Below are 25,726 nucleotides of genomic sequence, written 5' to 3' on the forward strand. Positions count from 1 at the left end.
GTCAGTAAGTGTCAATATCACATCAGTTCAGAGTAAGCCCAGAGAAGCTATATACTGTTGAAGTAAGATATGTTGATTACAGTTTTTCACAATTGCTAAAACAGTAACAACTGTCTACTGTCAACAAAGAACAAAGAAAGAATTGGGTAAAAAACCGGTGTGCCAAATCCAGCCTTGAAAACACTCCACACCTATGTCACCACAGACCAATTCCATTGCCTGTCAGAGATTAACCCTGGTATATGGGTTTCAGTCATAGACCTTCCACCGCCATGCAGAGAAAAACTTTTCAATTGGGTTGAGAAAAGGGCTGTATGGTGGACGGCAAACATTTACAGTAAAAATTGCTAGTTGATGTTGAACCCTTCTCGTATATGGACAGACACCATGGTGAAAGCTGACAGTCGCTGATTTGTGTTGTGTCTAATGATTGTTCCATAGTGTTTATATATTGATTTGCTGTGTTTATGATCTGAAAGCATTGTTTGATCGTTAAATGGTTTAGGGGCGAGTGTTTTTGCCAGAAGAATCAGAGGTTTTGGACATTTTGTTTGAAGATTTTGTAATGTATTTACAGTTTTGATAAAATGGGTGACTGTTTAAAAAAATGTGTTTAAAAAAATGTGTTTTAACAATTGTGAAATTGTGTTTTAACAATTGTGAAATTAATAAATAATTAGAAAGTGATAATAATTAGAAAGTGCAAGCCCAGAGCAGGGTTGGTTTTCTAAATTATCTTAGACGTTCTATTCATTTTAGATTTAGGTTTATTCGCCATGTATGTTATACAAACACGGAATTGACTGTGGCAGGGAGGTGCAAACAATAAACATGTACGAATCTTAAATTAAGTGAAATTACAAAAATGTGACTATTTCTAATAACTAAACAATCTAAGAATAAAACTATTTAAATATAAAATATATATAAGAATAAGAATTGTAATTTATTCCATATTCTTCATCTGTGGTTTAGTCACTCCTTCGATCTGCGCAGGAAAGAGGATGGACCTGAGTCTCTAATACGTGTGGTAAGAACTGGCTGGAGGGGAAGGTAACGGTGGGAAAAGGAGTTTTGGGTGAGGTGATTACTGAAGGGATGTGGGTAAGGGGTGGAGATATTGTTGCATCAGAGGGGGTCAGTTGTATAAAAAAAACACCAAAAATGTAATCGTATTTGTTGTGCATTTTGTTACGTAACATGTTATTTTAATGGTAGTGTCACTGGCTTCCTGGCTGAAAACTGCATGTGATTGGCAGGTGAGACTTGAAGATGCCCTGAGGGAGAATCCCATGATCAACAATATCAGGAAGGACGAGAAAGGTATGGGAATTTGGAGCTGTCATCATTGTCCATACTGTACATGCATTATACAATACCAAAACAGTCAAGTATCAAATCAAATCAACTGTGTCTTTTAGAACTTATATGGCTCTATAGAATGTGACTTGTGAAGGTTGTGAATATCATGTTGTGATTCTTTAATGTAATATAATGTGTAGTTGTTGAATGATGTGTAATAGCCATGCACATGTAATATAATGTGATTTTGTGCCGTGATATTATTATTTAATTAATGTTCTCTCTTTAATTTCCTAAAAAGAGTTTCAAACGGAGAATGGTGGCCCTGTCACTGTGTCTGCCTCCATTCCTCAGTCTAGCTCAGTCTCTGGGTCTGATCTAATTTCTGAGATCCAGTTCGCCTCTGGACAGGACAATGGCACCTGGTACCAACCCTGGAGGAGCCACATGGGGGTGCCAGAACATGATGGTAAGTGTTAGTGCTTCACCCACAATCAATGGTCACTTCAGTATGCTGCCTGAGACACTCATACGTTCTAGGTTAACCTCAAACTGACAGGCCTGTCTCTTTCTCCCTCCATCTACTTCATCTACCACTGACACACTCATATTTTCCCTTGCAGCCAGATTAAACTGTACAGACCCAGCTGCAGTTTTCAGCCTCCGTCAAGTATACTAACATTACAAATGCTCTTCTGTCTCAGGACAGAAGACAAACAGGTGCAGTCAGGGTCTGACCTGGGAGTGGTGTCAATTGGAGAGCCTTTAGGCAGGTTAAGCAACAGCTTATTGTCTTCCAAAGTCTGTCTGTATTAAGATCCAAGATCCACGTCGATATAAAAGCAGACATGGGAAGTGTGAGTGCTGAGGTTTTGCAGCCCCTCCTGATTTTTGTTTTGTTTAAATGCAATGGCAATTCCAAAATATGTATTATTAGAATTTGTTTTACACTGGGATGTATGGGGTTTAGAATCAGAATCAGAGTCAGAATGGGATTTATTCGCCATGAAAGTTTGCACAGACAAGGAATTTGCTTTGGCAGGAAGGTGCATACAGTAAACATATAGGAATCTTAAATTTAAATATGTGGTCTAACTATACTAAGGATACATAAACTAGCAATACAAAGTGGAATACAATTAAAATAAAATATACAATAAGTAAAATATAAGTTGCCAATTTACAATATAAAATACAATATAAAATACAAATATTACAGGAATTGAGTGTAGTAGTCTCATAGTCTTAATGTAAGACTATGAGATTGTACTGTTGTGTGACTTGTGTGTGTTTTTGTCCAGACCCGACCTGAGTCCGAGTAGAGGCCAACCAACAGTGTCCAACCCAAACACAAAAGGCATTTTTATTTGTTTTTAAGCTGTATTTATAATCAAAAAAGTTTAAACATGTTTCAACATGAAACTACCATGTCAGGTAGGCTAGACCAGCTGAAATGACCAAGCCTGAATGTCACAGCCCAATTCTGGTCCAAACCGAATGCAACGGGTTCTGACAGGTCCCATCAGGCTTGGAGTGGGTTGCCACTTTTTTGTCACTGATATTCAGCAAACCCAACTCTAAATGCTTTCCAATGTCCCAGTGAACGTTCAGCTCAGACATGTTGGTGATATTACAGTTTTTTTTACATTCACTATGACAATTTTTTCAATACCTTTAACAAGTTTCCTAAACTCTTACAGTTTTTTCGATTGCTTGACAACAGTGGTCACAACTGAAGCCACATGTGCAAAACTCTAACCACAGTTTGCATTACCAACAGTCACCTGAGCTAAACAGTTCACATCACCTGCAAAACTCACTCCAAGCAACACAACTCTTAACACACGTCTCAAAACAGGCTCAGTGCAGACAAACACTATGAACAATCTTCACTGATATAACACATACTGTCACAGGGTCGGCTCAAGCATTTATGGGGCCTGTAGTGTGGTTTGCACGGTTAAGATTAGCAATACTTAGTTTATAATAAAGTATAGTCGTTCTTGGGGGCACCACCTCTGATTCGTGAAAGGGACAGAGGAAACCTTGTTTAATAATATTGAATAATAGCACTCGTAATAATCAGTCTAATCTTAAGTAGGGAATTCTATGAAAGTAGAGCAGATCATATAACGTGAGAGATACGCGAGTATTATACACAATGATTTATTTAAGAGAATGTAATTATAGTGAACACATACCAGATAAGTTATGGGTTAGTTGGGCTAAAGCAGTACAGTAGGCCTAAATTCTAATGAGAGCGCACTGGCACAATGGCTGCGTAGAGCGCGTGTGGAGGGGGAGGGGAGAGAGAGAGTGAGGAAGAGGTACAGAGGAAGAGGCTTCTATAGTAACAATGGACGATCAATAGCAACTGATCTAACGATGGTCAAGTTAAATCATTTGTAAAATACAATCAAACATCGACAATTCAATCACAACATGCCAATATGTCACAAGTAAGAAATATTGCAAATCGCAGTTACTTTTGTCGGTTTGAAGAACGGAGTCAATGGTTCGTTATATCCAACGAATAGGAAACGGAATCTCTCGTCAAAGTTCCGGGCGCAAAGTGAAGGTGCAGGTTATGAGGTAAAGGTTAGAGAGTGACGCGTTCACCCCAAGTTAATCCTACGAACAAGCGGGGGTGATTGTAAGTTCGGCGATTTTATACTCCAAAGAACAGGGGGTCATCCGTGTGAAGGTGACCTCTCTCATTGGTCAGTTACTTCCACCTGGGCGTCGTCTTGAGATCTGCCCAGAGGTGTGAAGTGGCTGATAGTTTAAATTCCATTATCTCAAATGTCCATGAAATGCTTAAACTTCAGAATAGAGCAATACAACGTTCATAACTGGTTTTGTTAGTATGATACAATTATTTTGATATCAAGATTGACTGATTTAACTATATCTGAAGGGGAGTTATAATCAAACATCAATTAAACACGTTCTAGGTAAATGAGAAAACACACATTATAACACATCGACTACTGTCATTGAATTAGTGTCCATGAGCCATGTAGTCCTTGAGAAATATGTTTGTAACTCCACGAAAGAAAGTTCTCCCTTATACTCCATTGTCTGATACTGTGTGACCATGTGGTCTCTGTTCCTGACCCCATGCTGGGTCAGGGCCTTTGAAGCATCTTCTGGGAGATAAGGACAAAAGGGGGAAGGACCCTTCCCCCTTTTCGGGGGTAGGGGAAAGGTGTGGATGGTACCAAGCTTTGTCTGTTGACTCTCTGCTACATATCCCCCTGCTGGCAACGTCCGATGACTCGACGTCGTTGGGCTGTTGGCACGTAAGAAGAGCAGAGAAAAGACAAACACGACAGTACGACAGCATTTCTACTGGACACATTGGCATGAGTGGACTCTAAACAAGGCAGGAATCAATGGGACTAACTTGGGTCCTATTAATAAGTTTCTCTAGGTTAAGGTTCTATGCTAAAAAATGAAAGGAAGAAGAAAATTAATAGAGGAAAGAATAATAATAAAAAAATTAAAAAAATAGAAATAAAAAGAAGTGGAAGTGTGTGACTTCCTGGAGTCTTGGACTTCATGGGTGAGGGCTTAGGTAGTTTGTTTATGGGGTGTCCAGCTGTAAGGCGTTCCTCGTTAGAAACTTCTAGGTTATCCAATTTTATTAGTTAGTAATTAGAATTGGGTCTGCTATGTTTTTTAGAGGGGTGTGCAATTTTATTTGATTGCAGTGGACCCATTTGAGGTGCGGGGTGTGTTGCCCCTTTTTAATTTTTATGCGGTAGGCCACTGGTGAGAGTTTGTCTACTATCTCATAGGGGCCTGACCAATTTGGGAGGAACTTCTTTGAGACCCCAACCGGTTTGGTGAAGTTGTAGTACCACACCTTGTCTCCCGTCTGGAGTTCTTTTTGGGATGCTTTAAGGTCGTAGAATGCTTTCCTACCCTCGGCACTTTTCTCCAGGTGGTGTTGGGCAAACGCAAAGGTTTCTTTGAGGTGATTGCGTAGATCTGTCACGTATTGATGTGCAGTGTAGGCTGTTGCGACGGCGGCATCTCCTGTTTGGTATAGGAGGTGCAGGGGCAGCGTCATCTGTCTTCCTGTCATCATTTCAAAAGGTGTCACGCCTGTGGAATGGTGGGGCGTGGCCCTGATGGCCATCAGGACCAGCGGGAGCTTGATATCCCAGTCCTTGTGGTTACAGGACACGTACTTCTTCAGGATGTTCACTATGGTTTTGTTAGCTCGCTCCACCTGTCCGGACGATTGGGGATGGTACGGAATATGGAGTTTTGTTTGGACTCCGAGCATTTTCCATAGTTCTGTCATCACTGTTGCCGTGAAGTGGGTTCCTCGGTCACTGTCAATTGACATTGGCAATCCGTAGCGACTGAAGACATGGTTGATTAGTAGGACGGCGGTGGTTTCTGCTGTATCATTTGGCGCTGGGAGACATTCTATCCATTTGGTGAAAGCACATGTCACCGTTAGAAGGTACTTGTGTCCTCTTGAGGATTTTGCCACTGGTCCAATCCAGTCGATTTGGATGTTTGACCAGGGGAACGTTATACCTTTCTTTTGTAACGGTGCTCGGTGAAGGGGTCTGGCAGGTTGGAACTGACAGCAGACCAGGCATCCTTTCACATAATTTGACACGTCTTTTTCCATGTATGGCCAGTAGACAATGTGGCGGAGAGTGTCAAAAGTGGTCGTGGCTCCTTGATGGCCTCCGCAGGGTTCATCGTGTGCATGGACCATCATCACCCCCCTGTGTGCCGTGGGGACCACCCATCTGTGGGCCCGGTACGCATCTGAAACATGTACCAGCAGGTTTTTTTCGATCCTGAGGTGGTGTCTGTTATTGTAGAGGTTGTTCAGATCCACTGAGTTTTCCATTGCTTGAGCAGTAATTGGATATTCGTCTGGTTTTGTCAGGAACAGGAGCATGGCGTTGGTCGCTGGATCTCGTTGTTGCATTGACACTAGATCAGAATCGTGAAGTGGACTTGCAAGGTCAGTTGTAAGGGTAGCACTACTGGGTTTGGGAGTGACCTTTTTGTTTTTGCTTCGTGTGACAGCATGAACTTCTTGGGATGGCGTCCGTGGCAGCCATTCTTCTTTGAATTTCCATGGCGTGCCTGTGATGGCGCCCGCTTTGGCCAGTCTGTCGGCTTCATCATTCCCGGATTTATCTGGTCCTGGGACATGTGAATGACCCTTCACTTTCTTCCAATATATCATCATGTTCTGTTTTGTGACGATTTTGTCGCACGCCAGGATCAGTTCCGGGTTCTTCACCTCTTTTCCACGTTGATTCTTCATGTCGTTTTGCTTCCAGTTAGGCAGGTGACATATGAAAGAGAGTCTGGCGTAGTTGGAGTCACTGCAGATCACAAAGGTTTTTAGGTTATTTTCAGCGGCTTGCTGAACCGTGATGAGGATTCCAGCTAATTCTGCATATTGGCTGGTTTTAGTTCCAAGCTGGATCTGTTGGGTCTTGAGGTTGGGATCGTTTTCCCAGGTTATTCCCACTCCAGCTCGGACATCTTTTTCATGATGGAAGGAACATCCATCAACGAATGCTGTTGGTAAGCCATCGCAGGTGTTCTCATCGAAGTAGTGGTGATTTGACGGTGGTGGAGGTGGTGCAGCGGTGATTGTTGGCGATTCCACGGAGGTGTCCTCCCTGACACAATGTTGGCACGTAGCCAGGCCTTGGCCTAGGGACATTTTGTTGTTTTGTCCATACTTGACTTCGATGTCATAGCCTTGGAAGGCCATCATCCAGGTGGCTATTCGGCTGTTGGAAACCCTTCCTTCACGTAGTCTTTGGCTGTTGAGGAAGGTGACCGGTTGGTGGCATGTTTCGATGATTATCTTCTGCCCTCCGACATAGTTCCGGAAATGTTCTACTGCCCACACCGTGGACAGCAACGCTGTCTCGCAGTCTGAGAACTTGTCTTCCACCATGCTGAGATTTTTGCTTGCGTAGGCGACGATACGTTTGTCTTTATCATAGATTTGGTATAAACCTGCACTCATGCAGTGTTTGGAAAATCCAGCCTCCAAGTGGTACTCCTTGTCTTTGTTGGGGTAGGCCAGACATGGAGCAGTGCACAGCCGGTGTTTGAGTTCCGTCATCGCCGCGCTGTGTTGTTCACTCCAGTGGAAGTTTGTTTCTTTTTGGAGGAGTGATTTTAGGGGTTTGGAGATGTCTGCATAGTTCTCAATGAATTGCCTTGAGTAGTTGCAGATTCCTAGGAAGCTTCGTAGTTCCGATATGTCTGCCGGCGTTTTTATGTTCTGTATCGCTTCAATTCTGGTTGATTGGGGCTCGATCCCATTGGGTCCTACTAGGAGACCAACGTAGTTCACCTTTTTCCTCCCCCATTGTCCTTTCGACAGGGCAAGCTTTGCTCCTGCTTGGGAGAGTTGTGAGAGGGCATGGTCAATTTTCTGAAGGTGGTCTGACCATGACTGGCTTCGCATCAGGACGTCATCCACGCAGATTAGGTTGCCTCTGGTGGCTGCGTCAGGCATTGCCTTGTGCAAGAAGATATTGGACTCTGCGGGTGAGTTGGAGTAGCCGAAGGGGCATTTGTTGAAAGTGAATTGGCGGTTTGCGAACGAGAAGGCCAGTTTGTGTGGGTCTCCTGGGTCCACTTTCATTGTCCAGAACCCGTTGGCAACATCAACTGTTGAGAAGTATTGTGCTTGAGAGATCTTGGCCAATTCTTGGTCAAGATGGATCATTGGCCATCGTGACAACGGGACTTGCTTGTTGAGTTGTCGATAGTCAATGGTGAGCCTCCATTTTCCAGTAGGCTTGAGCACCGGCCACAGGGGGGCGTTGTAGGTGCTATTGCATTCTCTGATGATCTGTTTTTGTAACAGTGAGTCGATGATTTCTTGTACTGAGTTGTAAGCAGCCAGTGGGATTTTGTACTGCCGTACAAACGTTGGGGCCGCGTTTGGATCCGTGGGGATGCGAACAGTGTGGATGTCTGTTGCTCCACAATTCAAGGAATCCTTGGAGAAGATTGCACTGTGCTTGTAGAACAGCTGTCTCAGCTGTTGTCTCTGTGTGTCCTCTTCCAAGGCATCAGCTTTTCCCAGCTGTTGTATCACTTCTGTTTCGAAGCCAGGGTAGGGCTCTGTGCCTGGCTTGTTGTCCGCGAGTAGCGGTGGTCTCTTCCGGGGGTTGTGCCACTTCGTCACAGCTGGGGTGCTTCTTCTGGGATACTTGTCGACCAAAGTAGGTCTTCCTACTTTCTGCCCTCTCATCCAATTTGCATCATGTGACTTCTTTTGGGCCTGTGACGCTTCTCGTCGCAGGTGGGTTTCTGCTGGCATCCGACGGTCATGGCGTTTTGCTAATTCTTTTCGACCCTTTTTTCTTGATGGTTGAGTGGCGTAGCTCTGGGGCGGTCTGGAGTGGCCATCTAACCCATGGATCGGGTCCTCTTCTGAGAGATGTGGATCAGACGTGGGATGTCCCCCCCCTTCCACTGTGAAGACTGTGTTCTGGACTTCAGGGTGAGGCAGTGGATAAGGCTTCTTGACGTGGGTCCACATCTGGTTTTGGTTGAAGTCAAGGAGGGGTTCCTTTCTGTTGAGTAGATTGTGTCCAATCAGCAGTTTTTCGGTCTCAAGCGAAGAGACATGGATGGGGTGGATTAGGTGCATTTCCCCAAGTGTTTGCTTCAAGTACAGAGTCTCTGTGAATGGAGCTTTGTTTTGGGTGAAGCCTGTGATGTTGAATTCGCTATCTTCACTGTTAATCCATCTTCTGTGTGAGCTAGCTATTCCTTTTAGCTGGGCGGCCAAGGTGGGTGCAATTAGGCAGAGTTCTGCACCCGTGTCCAGCGATCCTTTGCCGGGCACTTCATCTTCAAGTGTGACGGAGGCATAGCTTCGGTTAGCTCCTTCTTTCGCTTCGAGGGCATCTTTGAAGGTCAATTCCTGTCGTATTAGCTGCGTTTCCTGTTCCGTTAGCTGTGTTTCCTGTTCCGTTAGGTGTGTTTTAGCTTTTTCCAGTTCTTCGACTAGGTCGCTGGTTTCCTGTTCTCTTTCTTCTGCTTCGAGGGCATCTTTGAGGGATCTTTCTTGTTGCGTTAGCTGAGTCTTAGCGTCTTCTAGTTCTTCGGCTAAACTGCTGGCTTCCTGTTCTCTTTCTTCTCGTCGGTTCTGTTCCATTGCTTTTGCTTTGAGGGCCTGTTTGAGGGACATTTCCTGTTGTATTAGGTTAGTTTTAGCGCTCTCCAGTTCTCCAGTCAGGTCGCTTGCTTCTTGTTCCAATTGTTCCCGGCGCTGTCGTTTACTTTCTGTCACTTTGAGAGCCTCTTCTTGATCTCGGAGAGCTTGTGCCCATTGTGTTTTGACATCCGCAATTGATAACCTGAGTTGTGCAGCGTAGTTTAGACCGAGGCTGGATATGCATTTGATGGTTTGGGACTTGTTCAATGGTTGGCCCACATCTTCTGCGACCACTTCCAGGGTTTTCAATGCGATCCCCTCAAACGGTAGATCGGTTAGAGTTTCTACATAGTTTGGGTTTTCTTTTTCTGACAGGTAGACCATCAATTTCTCAGCTTCCGTGAGGTGAGACATGTTTAGTTAACTAGGGATTGGTTCGGCTAATGGCGGTTATTAACACAATGCTATTGTGGTAAAGTTCTTAGGCACTAATTTTGTAGTGTTGTTTTTTTTTTTAAACAAAAAAAATTGTAAAAAAAAAAAAAATGGTTTTAATAGAAATTAAATTTATATTAACTTTAACTCCTAAATTAGTATTCAAGGATTAACAATCCAAAAGTGAAATTAATTTCAAATTAAAAATTAATATTAAGGTAATAATCGCAGATCGAATTGCAGATAATAAACCAAATTCCTGCGGCATCTATAATGTAGCTTTAAATTGGGCAAGGTTTTACATTAATGTCGAATTGAATGTAAGACAGTGAAGCTTCTTTTCGAAGGCGTAGGTTTATCAATTTAAGAATAGTTTAACAATTTGTGACAGTACAAGCTGCGTTGTTCGGCTACTTCCAAACAAAAGTCCTTTTGGACTGATCGCAGATAAAGTGGGCAAACTAAAAATAATACACTTTACGTTAAATTATTGTTTAGTGACTGTGTTAAAATTGGATACTGATGAGGGGTAAATAGAATTACAGTTCCGGATGGTCAACAGCGCCGATATTCCAACAACATCCACTTTTAAGTGCGCGGAATGAAATCAAATTACAAGTCTTGCTGACGAAGCGTAACTATTTCCGGTTAAGCAAGCAATAAAAGTCTTTAAATTACAGCGACCCACTGTCTCAATAATTATTTTACTGTTACTTTATTGATTCTAGAAAGTTGAGTGTTTACATTAATGTTGAATTACATGCAAAACAAAGTGAAGCTTTTTCGAAAGCTAGGTTAATCTATTTAAGAATAGTTTAACAATTTGCGACAGTACAGGCTGCGTTGTCCGGCTACTTCCAAACAAAAGTCCTTTTGGACTGATCGCAAATAAAGTGGGCAAACTAAAAATAATACACTTTACGTTTAATTATTATTTAGTGATTGTGTTAAAATTGGATACTGATGAGGGGTAAATAGAATTACAGTTCAGGATGGTCAACAGCGCCGATATTCTGACAACTTCCACTTTTAAGTGCGCGGAATGAAATCAAATTACAAGTCTTGCTGACGAAGCGTAACTATTTCCGGTTAAGCAAGCAATAAAAGTCTTTAAATTACAGCGACCCACTGTCTCAATAATTATTTTACTGTTACTTTATTGATTCTATAAAGTTGAGTGTTTACATTAATGTTGAATTACATGCAAAACAAAGTGGAGCTTTTTCGAAAGCTAGGTTAATCTATGTAAGAATAGTTTAACAATTTGCGACGGTACAGGCTGCGTTGTCCGGCTACTTCCAAACAAAAGTCCTTTTGGACTGATCGCAAATAAAGTGGGCAAACTAAAAATAATACACTTTACGTTTAATTATTATTTAGTGATTGTGTTAAAATTGGATACTGATGAGGGGTAAATAGAATTACAGTTCAGGATGGTCAACAGCGCCGATATTCTGACAACTTCCACTTTTAGTGCGCGGAATGAAATCAAATTACAAGTCTTGCTGACGAAGCGTAACTATTTCCGGTTAAGCACGCAATAAAAGTCTTTAAATTACAGCGACCCACTGTCTCAATAATTATTTTACTGGTACTTTATTGATTCTAGAAAGTTGAGTGTTTACATTAATGTTGAATTACATGCAAAACAAAGTGAAGCTTTTTTCGAAAAGCTAGGTTAATCAATGACGAATTGCTTAACAATATTGAAGCATATAGCTTAGTAAAGAACTGTGAAGTATCTTTCAAAATAAAAGTCCTTTAGGACAAAACCGCATGTTTGTTTCTCGGAACAACTTATCAGATTCAAGGGTAATTCGCTTAAGTCTCACTCAAAATAAAAGTCCTTTAGGACTAAACCGCATGTTTGTTTCTCGGAACAACTTATCAGTTTCAAGGTGAATTTGCTTAAGTCTCTTTCAAAATAAAAGTCCTCTAGGACTAAACCGCATGTTTGTTTACTGGAACAACTTATCAGTTTCAAGGGTAATTCGTTAACCCAAAATAGGAAACACTACTAAGATACACCTTTTAGAAGCGTGTATGGTACCAATATAAGTAGTGGTTATGACCCGTTAAGAGGTTCTTATGCCTTCTCTTGGAAGCGCTGCCTTTAGATTTACCAAATGAAATGAGACGGGACGCCGTGTCACTGCGCACGCGCGTACCTTCGCTCAACTTTTAGCTCAAAGCTAAATAGCAACCACAAACATTCAGTTGTTACGAAAAACCAATTCAATCAGTACACACACAGTATTCAAACAGTGTTTAAAACTGTAGCTATTTGGGGAATAGTTAAATACAACGGACGTTAATTTAACCAAAAGGGTGGGAGGGTGGGTTCTGTTTCAGACGGAAGATGTATCTCAAGTTATAAATCGCTCATTTCAATCTGTTTCAAAGCCTCGCACGGGGCTCCAGTACTTAGTGTGGTTTGCACGGTTAAGATTAGCAATACTTAGTTTATAATAAAGTATAGTCGTTCTTGGGGGCACCACCTCTGATTCGTGAAAGGGACAGAGGAAACCTTGTTTAATAATATTGAATAATAGCACTCGTAATAATCAGTCTAATCTTAAGTAGGGAATTCTATGAAAGTAGAGCAGATCATATAACGTGAGAGATACGCGAGTATTATACACAATGATTTATTTAAGAGAATGTAATTATAGTGAACACATACCAGATAAGTTATGGGTTAGTTGGGCTAAAGCAGTACAGTAGGCCTAAATTCTAATGAGAGCGCACTGGCACAATGGCTGCGTAGAGCGCGTGTGGAGGGGGAGGGGAGAGAGAGAGTGAGGAAGAGGTACAGAGGAAGAGGCTTCTATAGTAACAATGGACGATCAATAGCAACTGATCTAACGATGGTCAAGTTAAATCATTTGTAAAATACAATCAAACATCGACAATTCAATCACAACATGCCAATATGTCACAAGTAAGAAATATTGCAAATCGCAGTTACTTTTGTCGGTTTGAAGAACGGAGTCAATGGTTCGTTATATCCAACGAATAGGAAACGGAATCTCTCGTCAAAGTTCCGGGCGCAAAGTGAAGGTGCAGGTTATGAGGTAAAGGTTAGAGAGTGACGCGTTCACCCCAAGTTAATCCTACGAACAAGCGGGGGTGATTGTAAGTTCGGCGATTTTATACTCCAAAGAACAGGGGGTCATCCGTGTGAAGGTGACCTCTCTCATTGGTCAGTTACTTCCACCTGGGCGTCGTCTTGAGATCTGCCCAGAGGTGTGAAGTGGCTGATAGTTTAAATTCCATTATCTCAAATGTCCATGAAATGCTTAAACTTCAGAATAGAGCAATACAACGTTCATAACTGGTTTTGTTAGTATGATACAATTATTTTGATATCAAGATTGACTGATTTAACTATATCTGAAGGGGAGTTATAATCAAACATCAATTAAACACGTTCTAGGTAAATGAGAAAACACACATTATAACACATCGACTACTGTCATTGAATTAGTGTCCATGAGCCATGTAGTCCTTGAGAAATATGTTTGTAACTCCACAAAAGAAAGTTCTCCCTTATACTCCATTGTCTGATACTGTGTGACCATGTGGTCTCTGTTCCTGACCCCATGCTGGGTCAGGGCCTTTGAAGCATCTTCTGGGAGATAAGGACAAAAGGGGGAAGGACCCTTCCCCCTTTTCGGGGGTAGGGGAAAGGTGTGGATGGTACCAAGCTTTGTCTGTTGACTCTCTGCTACAGGCCCTTAGCAGAATTAATTTGGGGGCCCCTCTGAGTTGCTTTAAAATAAATGACATTAAACTGTTGTTTAATGTGCTCTTGGGGGCCCTCTGGTGGCCACGAGGGCCCAAAGCAGCCGCTTAGTTCGCTTATGCCTTGGGCCGGCCTTGCACTGTCACTCAGAACACACTGAGAAAAACACTAGCGTCAAACACCAATACAGAAAATACAAACTTTTTATTTTTGCAGTTTCAATAATTTGAGTGACTTCATACAAAGTGATATTCTTTCACATGGTTTATTTTAATTTTTTTTACACAACAATTCTTTGAGGTAAATGAAAATAAGAAGTTTGCTCCAATGGATATATGTTTTTATTTTGTCTGTAGCAATTTATGGAATTATAGTAATGAGAAAAAAAGGTAGAAACTAAAAGTACATGCTGTAACTAACACAGAATTTAGGGGCTAATCATGCCTCTCTTTAGCACCAGGCCACAGGTTTTCATCAACATCACATATAATGTTTTCTCTTGCCATGCACCTGGGTAAGAACTTTCTGGAGTCCCTTATCCAACCGGGGCAGTCCTGTAGACTTGTGTCCTCACATCCGGCACTCATGGCTTCCAAAAGAGACATTTAATTATGTGGGTGGTGATCATACACTTTCCACATCCAGGCAGAGAAAAACTCCTCTATTGGGTTGAGGAAGGGTGAATATGGAGGCAGGTACAAAACCATAAATCTGCGATGTGCTGCAAACCAATCTGTGACAGCTGCAAATCCGAGAATAGCAACATTATCGCAAACTATGACAGAAACTTGGGAGTTTCTTACTGGCTCTCCCTGTTCTGCTGGCACTAGCTCAGCATAGAGCTGTTCTAGGAAAGCTATAAGCCTTTCTGTGTTGTGTGGGCCAATGAGTGGTGTGTTGAGAAGCAAACCACCATTGGCCATTGCAGCACAAAATTCGCTTTAGAAATGCCACTGTGTATCTTTGCAGATTGGGTTGCACCCTCAACCCTGCCTCTCTCAATGAGAGACCATGGTTCACAACATGGTCTCTAAGTGTAGCCCTTATTTCATCTGAAATAACTGGTCTTTGTCTTCTTTGTCTTCCTCCACGCAGCCCTCTCCCTGCCACTCTTCTCCTTCTACCAACCCGTCCTTGTTCCATTTCTACCAACCCGTCCTTGTTCCATTTCCAAAATGAGTCTTTATGAGCTCTACCTATATATATATATATGTGTTCACTAACAAGTCTTACTGTTTTTTACAGTTTTTTACAATTGCTATGACCTTTTTTTCGATACCTGTAACAAGTTTCCTAAACTCTAAACACAGTTAGCACAACATCCGTCTGTGTAGGCTGTACAATTAAGACATTTCTTGTTGCTTTGACACAAAATGCATGTAAAACCCAACAAAACTAAAATGTAGACAGGCTTCAAAAGAAACTGCATTGCAAACACAATCTATAATCCATATACTGTGAGACCTGACACATACCTGCATAAATGAATGCAGTGTCTGTAATTCCACCTGTTAGTATTTTTTATGACATTGTGCTATGATTGACTAAATGTTCCTGAAAAGAGAACGTGTGTTAGCGTTTGGTAAACATGGTATCATGTTTAGTGTATTTTTGTGTTATGACAATTAGTGTTGGAGTTTAGTTTACGATGTGTGATTTTGAGCATGAAATTAACAGTTTTGCCAACTGTGTGTGGTAGGTGTGATGGTGCGTTAAGAGTTTAGAAAACTTGTTAAAGGTATTGAAAAAACTGTCATAGCGATTGAAAAAAACTGTGAACAACACCTGCTTAAGCTTTCAGCTGAAATTGCAACAGCAGTGTTTGAAATGCACCAGGCTGAATTCCATTCTGTTTTGAATTTGTGGTTAACAGTTTTGACAGCAGTGTGTTGGCATTTGAACAAAGTGCTGTGAATCCACAGTGTTTTGCACGTTGTGGTTAAAGCCATGGGATAAGTGGGTAGAGTTTTGAAAACTGTGTTCAAGCAATGAAAAACAAGAGTTTGGTCCACATGAACTGCTGCTGTGCAGACTGTAGTTTGAGTTTTGCACATGTGGCTTCAGTTGTGCCCACTGTCGTCTAGCAATCGAAAAAAACTAATATACCAACACACTTACCACACACAATTAGTAAAACTGTTCATATCATGCTCAAATCACACATTGTAAACTAAACACTAAGTTTCATAACACAAAAATACACTGAACAATACACCATGTCTACCAAAACACTAACACACGTTCTCTTTCAACGGGAACATTTAGCCAATCATAGCACAATGTCATAAAAACACTCAAATCTGATGTAATTACAGAAACTGCATTCTTTTATACACAGTACCAGTCAAAAGTTTGGAAACATTCAATGGGGAAATGTGTCCACATTATTGACTGGTACTGTACGTGATGTGAACAACATGATCATTTGCCAACCTGTGTTTTGCTTGTGTGTGCATGTGTATCTGTATGTGTATCTGTGTGTGTGTCTGTATGTGTAGCTGTGTGTGTGTGTGTGTGTGTGTATCTGTGTGTGTATCTGTATGTGTGCGTGCGTGTGTACAGTACTAGTCAAAAGTTTGGAAACATGGGAAAATGTGTCCAAACTTTTGACTGGTACTGTATGTGTCAGGTCTCACAGTGTATGGATCATAGATTGTGTTTTGCGTTGCAGTTTCTTTTGAAGCCTCTTTACATTTTTGTTTTGTTGGGTTTAGTAAATGCATACATTTTGTTTCTTTTGCTGCAGAAATTCAGAACAAAAAATGTATGACCCATCTCAGAGTCGCTTTATAGAATGTACGGTTAAAAACTGTATAAAAAAAAAAAGACAGAAACATAATTGCTGCAGTAAAGGCTTCATTTGCAACAGGACATTACTTCAATAAATATGCAATATAGCTGCCATTTACAGAATTTCATCAGTTACCCTAGCTCTGGCCCTTGTCTGAGTGCCAGCACGCATTCTAACTCCCCTCCCTCTCCCCTGTTCTGGTACTTCCTCTGCCTCGTGCAGGCATTACATATACTTACTTTCTTCGTGTTGCTCTAAATTGTTCTTTTTCCACACAAGATCAGCCCAAAGAGGTCCTCCCTATATATACCATACAGTCATGCGATTGAAAGAACCTCAACACCTGAGTGTTTCCAAGTTGGGAATCAGTTGTGATTTACTGTATTTGCATAACTTCAACCAGCTGTTTCTCAGTAGCAATACAATAAAATACAGGGGATATATTTGTGTTTCAACTCACAATATGAACAGCTGTTCACTTTGACTTTAGCCAATAAGTTAGGTTTTGAACATGATGTTGTCTGTTCTAACAAAATGTGAAAGCATTGGTAAATTGGACAGTAACAATTGATTGTTTTGGTCTTGGTTGAGCTATACATTTTGTGTCAAAGCAACAAGAAATGTGTTAATTGTATAGCCAGCACAGACGGATGTTGAGCTAACTATGAAAAAATTTTTTTAAATGGTCATAGTCATTGTAAAATACTGTAACTATTTTAGTTTACTATATTAAGTAGTTAATATTTAAGACTTTTCTCAGTCACTTGCTCTCTCCTATTGCAGGTAAGGTGAACAGAGAAACCCCCTATTTGGAGCTCTGTACACCCCAAGGCCACATGGACTCTTTCCTCCCGTCTGCCCTCCCATTGCTCTTTGTTGACCCACCCCAGGTAAACACCAACAGGGGGACCATCCATCAGCCTCGGCCCATGGAGGAGGGCCTGGGTCTGGAAAGGATACAGGGGGCTTCTGTGGAGGATCTTCACCAGCACATCTATGATATTATTGGGGGTGATAGGAAGGTTGAAGCCCTTCCTGTGGAGGTCATCCTGGATGAGGTGAACCTGGTATCCCCAGGTTATGAGTCTACAGTGAAAATTAGATCAAACCCAGCCAAGCAGCCAGACATCAACTCAGACTCGATCACATCGACAGAGGATGGTTTTACCATGCCTGTCACCTCCACCTCCTTGATGGAGGAGGTGAAGGCAAGTTTGAGTGACAAGGACTGGAATCCATTGTATGCACAGGTAAGCAGAAGGTGTAAGTGTCCAACTCCACCCCCTGTTCCACCCCCAGAGGATGAAAAAGAGAATGAGGTGGAGGAATCTTCACCTCCATTACCAGACAGGAGTGCAGAACTATAGGGTTGACTGTGAATTATTTTACCTGGAGTACATTCATACATTATTTTAAAAGCTCCATAAATTAGGATTGCTTTGATAATTCCTAAGATTTTTTTTTGAAAGTATCATGTCTAAAAATTACAATCCAATGTGTTTAGTTTAACTTCAAGTTTAATTTCAGATAAACAATAACAAAGTTATTGGCAACAAAATGTGTGGTTTTCAGGCTTCTTTAACAGTGCAGACAACATTTGACTATATAGTATATAAAACAGGAAATCATTAATTAACTATTTAACCTATAGCATGCTCAACAATGTGCATTATTTATAATATAGAAAATGTAATAATATAAAGCACCTGTATCTAAAGTGTTACCTGTTCTTTTTTAAATTTTCTGGTTTCTTTTACATACTGTGGACTGTTCATGAAGCAAATTGAAAGTTTAACTTTGAGAAAAAAGAATTGGGGGAAAATAATGCTTTCATTACATTTGTATGAATAATTAAGTGTGAATAAATTGCCCATATTACCAATCTTTGTACTTACAAATGTAAATTAAAAAAACTTTGCGTCAATAGAATGAACAAAAACAAGTTCAGTCAAGACACTCACGTGATTGATTTCATCATTTATTCATATACATGAACATAGGTTTGACTTTGGCGGATTGTACATGGGGAAGCGCTCCCTGCCTTTGCTGCAGCATGCATGACAATGGAGCAGGGCGCAACGAGTGAAATCCCCTAAAACACCGGCACTCCGCCAGTCTATTAATGTGTAGAGTGGAGCGTCGCTCCTCCTGAGCCACAAGAGGACCACATGACATCCCACTATTTACTAGTGGTGGAAAAACAATGTGTTGTCTGGATGCCCGGGTCATACACGCATTAACGATGATTAAGGCTATGTGTGCATATTCATTATGTTGGATACCATCTGATGTGTGATCTACGGAGCCGTTCCACAAGCACGTCCCGTCCAGACCCAGTGCTCGACGAGACTTGCGCCCATAACCAAGCCCCATACATCGACCATCTCCCGGGTACCCTTCTCATCCACCCGCGGGGCAGACCTCTAGAGCAGCGCTGACCATCTAGCAGGGATATGTTATCTAGTGGGAAAGAAAACAAAGTGTCAGCAGCATGCTGTTCCCTGGATGGTATCCGGGGTATCTCCTGAGATACTTCCAGAAAGATTGCTAGCACATGCAGTATGTATGCAGTAACGGAGATCTCTGAGACATTCTAGCATAGTGATGATCCAGTAGCTTTCTCATCTATACAGGACAGATTTATGCTGCCTCTAAAGACCTGACCTCTAGCACCCGTCGGCAGCCATGGGATGCTACATGAGGATGTGAAAACCAATGTGTCAGCAAAGCCTCTGCTGTTCCGGGGCATCTCAACGGATGTCTCCACGTAGACAATGTGGATTCTGATGGCTAGAGCACAGAGCACGTCTGCGGATCACCATGGCCACATGGAGATCCAAAGGGACATTCTAGCATTAGCAATGTATGAAGCCACAGGACACTATTGACTACATTGGTCTCCGTAGGTCTCAGACCCACTCAGCTTGAGCACAATGCCTGGAGTAGAGATAGTCGCTGAGCGTTATCTAATTCAAGCCTCGGTATTGTGTACCAGCAGCGCAAACATTGCCCAACACACAGTCTCCAATCTCAGGTGCTTATTAGTTTCTGCGCTTCCACAATGTCAAGCTTGGACGTGGACACTTTTGCAGAAGCAGAGGTGGCCGCCTCGATCCGAAGGGATGCGCCATATGCAGCTCCAGGGACAGGCCACAGCGCCTGCACAGGATTCGGTGGCGCTGCGTGAGCCACAATCTGGTCATGGCTTTGGCCATGGCCATGGCCATGGCTCCGGCTGCGTCACTGGCCACCAGGGGCTCATGAGGCGTCGCCCGATGGCGGCATAGCAGGTACCGGCACATAAAGGACAGTGGACAGAAGGTACAGTTAGTTTGGCCAATCACAATGGGGGTACCTTTACATGTCATTTCAGTTTTGCTGTGCTTCACTACAACTGTGAACATCCCACTTCCCCTTATTAAATTGGACATGGTGATCTTAGGACGGATTGAAGAAGGGCATCTCATGGTGAATATACTGCACCGCAGAAACCATAGTTGCGAACGTATGAGGTTTAGATGTCGACCAAAAATTGCCTCCCTCAATTAAAGCACATTGATCGCAACACTATTTCCCAAATTTCTCAAAGATGGCTTGAAGACCGCTTTCCAGAACCACAGTCAATTTACAATCAAGAGTAGCCTAATTGGCATTGGGTGTAAGGCGCAGCCCATGATCAACTCTTTGAGTTTATTAATTGACGATTGCCGACTCTCACTTCCGATTAAACCACACAACATGCATTCTCAGGGTGACCAAACTATTTTCCACAAGTTCTGGCGTTTTTTGACATACCGCACTGCATGCTGGGTACCCAAGAGCGCTGACACTGATTATCTAGCTGTGCTCCGACTGCGTGATATGACAAGATGCTAGTGACGCGCTAAGGTCTCGGAGTCTCCTGAAATGGAACCATAGAGTTAATAGGTGCTTTCGACATGGACTGCGGCTGCATGTAACGACCGGCGAGAGTGGCCGCTTGCAGTCGGGGAGGAGTTGAAAACGGCTCTGTGAAGTCGGACATTTCAGCTTCTCGTGGTTTGCTGTGTTGACGTCAGTCAAGGCCGATTAAGCGCTGTTTGCTCACTTTACTCTATTTATAATTAAACGTAGTCTTTCCGTTAGTGAAGAGGCGGAGTAAAACACTTTCTTCCATAAATTTGTAATTCAATTCAACAGTTTGGTCCGGATTTGAGCATTGGCGAAACTGAAAGTGTCCGAATATTACAAAACATGCGTCAAAGTTGTCGTGTGTGAGTCTGGCCAATCATGAAATAGCTGTGTCGTCACTTGAACCCGAACAGCTGCTCTTGAGAAAATGCGCTCGCCTACACAGCCGGCAGTTCTTGAATCGATCTTACGGTACTTTGATGGCGACGTCACAGTGACGTGTCCTCGGCGCCGTCTCAAGTCGGACAAAAAGTCTAACCAGAATTCTAGATTCAAGTTAGCCGCCTGCAGCCGGCTTCAGCGCCGCATGAAGTCGGGTCATGTCGAACGCACCTAATATAACTATAGTAAGCTTCTTGTGTCTTCCAAGATGGCGTCCCCATTCATTTCTATGAAAAGTGCCCAGTGGCGCAGTGAGGCAAGCGAGAGCGCGAGATTGAATAGAAATGTGGAGGGGGGTCTCAAGATGGCGGAGTGAGTGGCAGCACTTTTGCAGGATCTGATAAAAAGTATAATTTTAGTCCTTGAAATGTGATTAACTAGCGTAACAACACCTCCTTTAGACAGCTATTTAGCATAGTGACAAAGTTATGTGATAAAAGTAAGATATTACAACGTCCTGGGTTTCTTTTTCTATCTTTCAAATTTTTGGGAACTCATGTCCGACCACAATTACACCTTGGCTGCTCTCCACGAGGCATGTGGAGATCTTGACGTGGAAGAAGAAATGGAAGCGGTGCAGCACTCATCCAAAGAAAACAAAATTAACAAAGACCAAACGCCAATTAAACAGCCAAAGCCAAAGAAATAGAGACACGAAGATGGAATTGAGGACGCGAATAATGGCGCTGCAATTCTACAAGCAATACAAGCTCTGACCAGTAAAATGGACGAGCAGACGGAACTTTTGAAAAGTTTCGACAGACGTATTGAAGCAAACACAACAACAATCAAGGAAAACCGAGAAGAAATCTGCGTGCTCCAGAAAAGAATAGGAGGCCTACAAAGAGAAAACAACCTGTTGAAGGAAGCATATGCAGAGCAAACCCGGTACAAAAGAAGGTGGAATCTGAGGATGATTGGTCTCCCTGAAAAGGATGGAGAGGACACGAGAGAAGTTGTCATCGGAATACTGACAAGAATTGTTCAAATGTCTGTGGAGAGGCTGCAAGACACCGTAGACACCGTTCACCGGCTGGGGAGGAAAGGCGATGCCACTATCTCACATAACACACCGAAAGCAATCATCATTCAGTTCGGGATGAGAACGGTGCGGGATGATGTTTGGTAGAAGTTTAAGGAAGCGAGAGTGTGTGGGACATGCACATACGTTCCAAAGAAGACTTCTCGAAAGAAGACCGGGAGGCACGTGCAAAGCTATGGCCACTGGTCCAAGAAGCCAGAAAGTCAGGTAAAAGGGCATTCTTGAAAGAAGGATACGCTCTGATTGATAACCGGAGAGTGGACCCTGACTGAACACTTTTGCTATCTCTGAATGGCTGTTAGGAATCCAGCCTGCACTCACGTTTGAATGAGGAGCTATTTTGTTGTTTGGTTGACATTTAAATGCTCAGATGACACTTACCCGCACTTTGTTTTTTATTGTAGGTTGTCACTGAACACCCAACGTTAAATGACCAGATGTTGTGGTTGAAGTATAGTTGGTTGCGTTGATGACTGGAATGTTTGTGCGCGCCAGTATGTTGCTAGTGCTGGATGTTTAAGTTCATTTCATATTTGGATGGACCTTTGCTATAATGGCTGTTCGGTTTGTAGTTTTTCATTTTCACCGTCTACGCTGTATGGAGGGTTGGTTGTACTCTGTGTGGATTGTGGACTATTTGCTCATTCCTGCGCATCGTTACACTCTTTTGGGCTTTGTTTATAGAATATACTTATCACCTAAATGTTGTCCTTTATTTCTTTAAATACTAGGGGGTTGAAAGATAATGTAAAACGTAAGGATATTTTTCTTTTTTGTAAGGAGCAAAGGGCTAATTGTGTTTTTTTTTGCAAGAAACCCACTCAGCTGAGGCTGACACGACATTTTGGAAATTGCAATGGGAAGACTATCTTTTTCATCTTCGGTCATGGAACGTCACATTCGGCAGGTGTTATGGTTTTATTAAACAGATTTCCTGGTGTAGCGCCCCTCGTGCCTCATTTTCGGGCATAACTCAAATTAAATAAATGCTAGGGTGCTCTGAGTTCTTTAAAACTAATATTTGCAAAAATAATAATATATTTAATAATAATATATATAATATATATCGGAATATATTTAGAAGCCGTTATTTTATAAGGTCCCAATCTAAATACAAATAATGCATCAGCATCCAACTTATCCAACACAATCTTTACATTTAATATATATACACAAAATACAATACAATTGAAAAGACAATATCCCTGGCCGTAATTATCCTATTAGACACTAATAGAAAATAATAAACCGAGTCCGTCAAATACCGACTGCAGTCCGGCTCGGGTACGTTGGCCCACACCACAAGATGGCGGCTGCTGTCTGTGGGCAACACACGGCCCAACCAGGTACCTCGTGGCGTGACGATGGTTGGAAAGTTGAGTAGGTCGACGGTGTCCCGGAGAGTTTGACCAGAGTTCGTTGAGGTCTTTGAATGTCCGTAAGACTGGAAAGTTCTTGAATTTGGCTTTCCGCCAAATTCTGTCCTTCTCCAATCCGACGCAGTCCCTTTATGAATTGTAACTAACCTGCAATGGAGTTGCCTATCCGACAGCTCACCAGTTAGGCTACATGCAAAATATGGTTCCCGAGTTGGCAACACATTTATCCTCGCTAACGCTCCGATCAACACTCAGACCACCCCAAACTCCGATATGAACTCCCCCCTGTTCCCTTCCTTCCAATATATATATATCACGACCTCAGGTCAAGGTTCAAACCAATCAACCAATAGGCTGACATTAAACGAAATCCAAATATTAACAGCGGAAATATTACATAAAATATATTAAACTTAACAGCAATAGTTTATCTGAACAGAAAAACAATAAACAGATGTAATATGAAATAAAATACTAGCAAGGGGCTACACTGGGAAAATTATTGACCATAAAAGTGACTCTAACGGCTATTGGTTAATGGTTGCAACAGAAATGAATGGTACAAACTACATTTTGTTATGTGTGTATGGTTATAACAATAGAGCACAGAACAAAGGTCTTTTCTCATCCTTATGTGAGTGGTTAGCAGAATGGAAAATGCTTTTTTCAACAAATAGAGTAATAATAGGGGGGGGGGGTTTAATTTGGGCCCTGATCTTTGGTTAGACCGCCTACCATCAAAGAGGCATTGCCACACATTTGACGAAACAATAGCTGAATTGATCACAAATAATCTATTAGATTATTGGAGAATGAAAAACCCAACTAGAATTCAGTTGACCTGGTTCAACTCATCTCACAATGGCCAGTGCTCAAGATTGGATTATTGGTTGATCTCAGACAGTTTAGTTAATGAGGTTAATGGGTGCGAAATTTCAGCATCACCCCTGACTGATCATTTTGTAATATCTTTGACACTTTCTCCGGGTGGAAGAGAGAATAACATAAACTCCATATGGAAATTTAACAATACCCTTTTGGAAGATGCTGAGTTTTGTAAAGTAGTTAAACAACTGGTTATAGAAGTAGGTGAATTGGAAATGTATTTTCTGAGTAAATGGGAATGGTTCAAGTTCAAAATTGATCAAATAGCTATTAGGATAAGTAAAAAATATCAACACTTAGAAAGATAAGACAAAGAGACATCATTAGTCACATTAATAAGCTGTGCTGTAAAGATGATTAGAAACTGGAAGAGCAGACTGAATTAAACAATCTACAGTCCAATCTTGACAATATGTATCTGGAAAAGGCCAAGGGGGCATTTATTCGTTCGAGGGCTCGTTGGATTGAAGAAGGGGAAAAAACTCTTTGTATTTCTTTAGTCTGGAAAAACAGAGACAGACAAAGAAGAGTATTCGGAAGTTAAATATTAATTATACTATTGTTGAGGACCAAGACCAAGTAAATGAACACATCAAAGCTTTTTATAGTAATTTGTATAAGTCCTTTTTTTCTAAAGAAGATTGTTGTTTTTTCTTAGATCAGATTCAGGGGTTTAAGAACTATGAAACATGGTCTCATCACTCTTATCCCCAAACCTAACAAAGATCCTCTTTTATTGGATGATTGGAGACCAATTACCTTGTTATGTAACGATTATAAATTGCTGGCACATGTCTATGCTAATCGTTTGAATGAGGGGTTATCGCATATTATTGATGAGTGTCAATCAGCTTTCATGAGGGGTAGAAACATTCATAATCATACCAGATTGCTTCTATACATGCTTGATTATCGAGAACTCATTAAAACTGATGCTTTTATTTTGTTTCTAGATTTTTATAAGGCTTTTGATACTGTTGAACATACCTTTTCATTTGAGATTTTGGATCTTTTAGGTTTTGGGAACAATTTCTGTGAAATAATTAAGATGTTTTATACTGACATATATAGTTCTGTGTCCCTGAATCCTGGTATAACTTCTAGGTTTGAGGTGCTCGTTTGAGGTATTAGGCAAGGGTGCCCGATTTCTCTTAAACTGTTTATTTTGGCCAACCAATCACTTATCATGCTCATTAATCACAACCCTGAGTTGCATGGAATCGCGATATTTGATAAGGAATTTAAAGTAAGTCAATTTGCAGACGACACAGCACTCCTTTTAAAGGATAAATTCATTGTTGATGTTACCCATGGGTCAATCTCGATTTTCTCTAAAGCTTCAGGATTAACCCTCAATGTAATTTTTTTTTGCTACTTCCCATCCACTCTTCTACGGATTCCATTATTTCTTCAATCAAGGTTAAATCTGAAGTGAAATATCTAAGGATAGTTCTGTCTAAAAATGCTATCAGAAGGGAAGATGTTAATTTTTCTAACCGTATAGTAGATATGAAGAAATCTCTGAGTTGCTGGCTTACCAGAGACCTCACCATCCTTGTTACAGTTACTCTTTCTAAAGCAGAAGGTATTTCCAAAGTAATTTATCCAAGTCACTCCCTGTATGTGTCTCCTGGTA

The 25,726-nt window shown here is 41.6% G+C and overlaps 1 protein-coding gene across 3 annotated transcripts in view; it reads left to right on the plus strand.

The window, feature by feature from the left end:
- si:ch73-204p21.2 overlaps positions 1 to 18,399 on the plus strand; it is a 34,083-nt gene extending 15,684 nt beyond the window's left edge. For all 3 annotated transcript variants that reach the window (XM_047031592.1, XM_047031593.1, XM_047031594.1), the window contains 4 exons: positions 976 to 1,030; positions 1,260 to 1,323; positions 1,604 to 1,771; positions 17,236 to 18,399. In XM_047031592.1, coding sequence (XP_046887548.1) covers positions 976 to 1,030; positions 1,260 to 1,323; positions 1,604 to 1,771; positions 17,236 to 17,819 — 871 coding nt within the window. In that variant the 3' untranslated portion in view covers positions 17,820 to 18,399. The remainder of the gene's footprint in view (positions 1 to 975; positions 1,031 to 1,259; positions 1,324 to 1,603; positions 1,772 to 17,235) is intronic.
- Positions 18,400 to 25,726: the final 7,327 nt, after the last annotated feature.

This window comes from Hypomesus transpacificus, chromosome 12 (assembly GCF_021917145.1).
Source record: "Hypomesus transpacificus isolate Combined female chromosome 12, fHypTra1, whole genome shotgun sequence".
Lineage (NCBI taxonomy): Eukaryota > Metazoa > Chordata > Actinopteri > Osmeriformes > Osmeridae > Hypomesus > Hypomesus transpacificus.